Source organism: Dinoponera quadriceps, unplaced genomic scaffold (genome assembly GCF_001313825.1).
Source record: "Dinoponera quadriceps isolate SergipeBrazil2010 unplaced genomic scaffold, ASM131382v1 scaffold1829, whole genome shotgun sequence".
In the NCBI taxonomy this organism is placed as follows: Eukaryota; Metazoa; Arthropoda; class Insecta; order Hymenoptera; family Formicidae; genus Dinoponera; species Dinoponera quadriceps.
In genome coordinates this window covers 1-4,125 of record NW_014555878.1, presented here as the reverse complement: position 1 = coordinate 4,125, position 4,125 = coordinate 1, and the positions used below count along the sequence as shown (strand labels likewise).

Genomic DNA, 4,125 nt, shown 5'->3' with positions numbered 1-4,125 from the left:
TGTCGGTTTTTAAGTTAATATCGCTGTGGATGTATCGCCGGTAAGATATCTCGTCACAGTGTAATTGCAGAACGTCACCCGAATTCCTCTCCGATAGGCCGGGTCTACTTGTAACGTTTTTTTAAACACTTTTTTAAAGTACATCTTACAAAATCGAATACATGCTAAGCGAGGAGCAACTCAATGGTGTTGTTTCGAATCTCTGCTCAATACTATAGCACATAATCTCGCGTAGAAGACACGACGTTTCTCTCTCTCTCTCTCTCTCTCTCTCTCTCTCTCTCTCTCTCTCTTCCTGAAATATCCGAACGATTAAAGTAACGCATTCCAGCGTAATTTACCAGATACTGGCAGATATGGATGATGATTGGTGCGTGTCTATGCATGTCGGACAGCATTTATACCTGATGACGACGAAAGCGAATATATCGCATTTCTTCTCCAAAACTGTATTCAGCTTCACTACGATTGCTGGGCTGTTTTACCTATTGGGCGATTATGCGCTTCGTTTTCTCCATTTGGCGAAGGATGTCAACGTTTCTTCGCGTCAGTTTCCTCTGAAGGTACAATTCCCGTTTGAGCACGCCAACGAATCACCGACTTATGAGCTGCTCTTTGTAATAGTATTCTTTCATGGTATGTTAAACGGATACTCAATCATCATTCTGAACTTACTGATTCTCAGCATGGTAAGTGTAGCAGATTAATCTCCTTGCTGAAATTATGCAATGAGTTGGTGCATACAAAGCGAGTTTTGGCGTTGGAGATAATAGAAATTCGCGAAATAGTTGAAATTTTATTCTCTTCCTGACTTTCGTCCGAGAGAATTTCTTTTTTTTTTCAATTTACCGCTTGAAATGTATTTGCAGATATTTAAGTATATTTTAGGTACTCCACGCAAGCGGGCAAATCGATATCATATGCCACGAGTTCAAGAATATTTCCGGAGACACTCCGCTTTACGGTTCTTCCGCGTCCAAGATAGGGATGCTGATCGAGAGGCATAACAGAGTAATCATTTTCTCTAACAATATACATAAGATTTCTTCCTTCATAGCGTTAATGCTCGTTATCTGTAATTCTGTGCTGTTTGTTTACCTGGGGTTTCTCATCGTGATAGTGAGTACTTTTGTATTCGCATGAATGGCGAGTGATGGTCAGTAACGTCATTTATTTGGTTTCCACATTTCATATTTAATAAAATAGTCGGTGCACGGTGAAGCCGGCATCATGTTATTGGTGAAAGCTGTTTTTGCTGGCGGCGTCTTAATGGTGGAAATTTTTGTTTTCTGTTTTGCCGGAGAATATCTTAGTCATAAGGTCAGTAAATATTAAGCAACCATCAATTTCGGATACTGAGGAATCAATTTCTCATTATTTAAAATATGATTATCGCGTAATTAATTATTGGAAATTTTAATTTTTGACATTTTCTAAATTGTGTTGATTATATTAAACAGAAAAATTTGGATTTTCAAACAAAGATGCAAAATAAATGTGGTAGAGTGTGAAATTTGATTGTTATGCTGTAAGTAATATCTTTTATTATTTCCAGAGTAAGTCAATCGCCGAAGCAGCCTACGATTCGTTATGGTATGATATGTCGCCGAATTATGGTAAAATGGTGTCGTTCGTGATAATGAGATCCCAAAAGCAAGTGACGTTCACAGCAGGAGGACTCACGAATTTATCTTTGGAAACTTTCGCGAATGTAAGCTTGTCGCTATCAGAACCTTTCTTCGATATCGGCTATTTAATATTTCATATTACACGTATATATATACATGCGTGTCTGTGTGTGTTTTGAATTGTTTCATTTTATTTTAGATCATAAAAACATCGGCATCGTATACATCTGTCATGCTGGCAATGTATTGATACCAGTCCAAGTAGTGCTCAATGATGCCATTTTGGTTATAACATAATTAGAACATAAGGGGATAATTTATAAATTGAAGTCATACATGAAACTATTAATTATCTATAAAATATTTTTTGTTGTTATAACGTGACTTTCAAGACCAACAAGTTTTGCAGAAAACCTCGAATTATATTTGATATAAATTCGAATACCATGCCTTCCCTTCGCTCCGCCACACCAACGTACTTGTTAAAATATTGTTAAACTATTGTTATTCGTAAAAGGTACGTGATATCAGGCTACACAATCAATTTTACAATTTTCCCGGGAATTCTGCGCATGTACTGTTACCAAGGAATCTTTGTTTGTCTGCACATATAACTAAGCTTCTGCGAAGAGTCTAATCGATTAAAATTTTTTTTGCTTTTGAGGCTCCTGCCACATGTGCATCCCAGAGATCGTAGTTCTCTCATAGAAATTCATTCATTAAAATTACTAGCTATTATTCGCTAATCGCCGCTGGCCAAAGGAGACACGTTGTGTGTTCTCCCTTCATTAACCTTTTTTTTTCAAGTCTCGTGGTCACGCTTATCAGTTCCGTTCTATTGGAATAATTAATGCAGAATTATGGTCATTCAACCGAGTAACCGTATGGTCAAATGGTCTGCGATATACATAGATAACACAAAGATCATTTGTTTTTCATCGGCGGCATCACGTTGTCTTGGAGGAAAATTCGCAAAAACCAAAAGAGAAAAACCTGACCGCCGCACGAAGAGACATACGACGAGACGACGTAACTTTTTTTTCTCGATGCGTGGTCGGAAAGTATTATTAAGAATGTCGGCGGAATTAGAGGACGTCTACGCGGATAATGAGCTGTATCTCTACTACGTTACAAACGCAACGTAAAAAGACAATTGATCGACAGTCACGGGAGTGGGGGCGTAGCACGTGAGGGATGCACCTGGAGGATCGATCGGTGTTCTCTCAGTTCATTGCATACGAGAGTGTCGTGCATGCATGTGTCGCAAAATACTGAGATGAATTGACTCACAGTTCAAAATATTAGAATAAAAAGATTAATGCAGCTCAGTTTGCCATTTAACATATTTTACAAAACTTGCTTTTGCATAAATTCTAGTTGTCTAGAATTCAATACGGGAATACAATATTTTAATGACGACCAGTCAAGAAATCTATAAGGTAAAAGTATCAATGCCTGGTACATGTTGAATATTCTTGTTATTTCGATCTTTAAATACGAATGTTTAATCTTTAATATATATATTGAATGTATGTTTAATCTTTAATATATATATTGAAAGTATGAATATTCGTATTTAAAGACCAAAACAATGTGCAGAATTAAGTACTTGTCCTGGTATTGGTTCTACTTTATAATTCTACTTCTACTTTATAATTCAATAATCAATTAACATTCATGGGTATTATTATGTCGCGCTATCTTTCTCTCCTTTTTAATCGAAATATATTCAAATACGTATTTTCTTTTTTAAACATAATATTTGAAATCTTTGCAGATACTTAGGTATATTTTAGGTACTTCACGTAAGCGGACAAATTGATATCATATATCGAGAGTTGCAAAGTATTTCAGAGAAAACATCTTATTATGGATCTTCAGCATCTGCAACAGGAATACTGGTCGAGAAACACAATCAAGTAATCTTATTTTCCGAGAACATTGAAAAAGGTTTTTTCCTCATAGCTTTGTTGCAAATTCTTTTGAATACATTAGTTATTTGCTTCCAAGGACTCATATTTATATCAGTAAGTATTGCAGGATCTTAGTAATGAAAATCGTAATTTATTCAGTGTTCCTAATCGTTTGATGAAACAGTCTTTCCATGATGAAAATAACGTCAGGATGGTGAGAATCACATTTGCTTACATCTGCGTAATGATGGAAATTTTTATATATTGTTTTGCGGGAGAGTACCTTAGTCATAAGGTTAGTGAATATTTCGAAATCATTAAGTGTAATTAATTTTGTAATATACTTTAATTTGGTTATCTATTATTAGTCATGATAGTTCGATCGTTTAAAACAATATCCAATCAAAAGTGGTTCAAAAATTTGTATTTTCCGTAATATAAACGTATATCTCTAAGAGTACGCTATTTTTAAGTTAATCTTTTCGTTGTAAGTTTTTCTTTCTTTATATGTTTCGCTTAAGAAGAACTATAATAATTATGAATCCGTGATATGTATTGTTACTTTCTATTGTCATATAAACATT

At 35.2% G+C, this 4,125-nt stretch overlaps 1 protein-coding gene across 1 annotated transcript; it reads left to right on the top strand.

The window, feature by feature from the left end:
• Positions 1-356: 356 nt before the first annotated feature.
• On the top strand, positions 357-1,711 carry LOC106745655 (odorant receptor 4-like; the record flags this gene model as incomplete). The annotated part of the gene is made up of 4 exons (XM_014621461.1): positions 357-689; positions 889-1,011; positions 1,207-1,320; positions 1,556-1,711. Coding segments are annotated over exons 1-4 (726 nt in total), but the record flags the coding sequence as incomplete, so codon positions are not given.
• Positions 1,712-4,125: the final 2,414 nt, after the last annotated feature.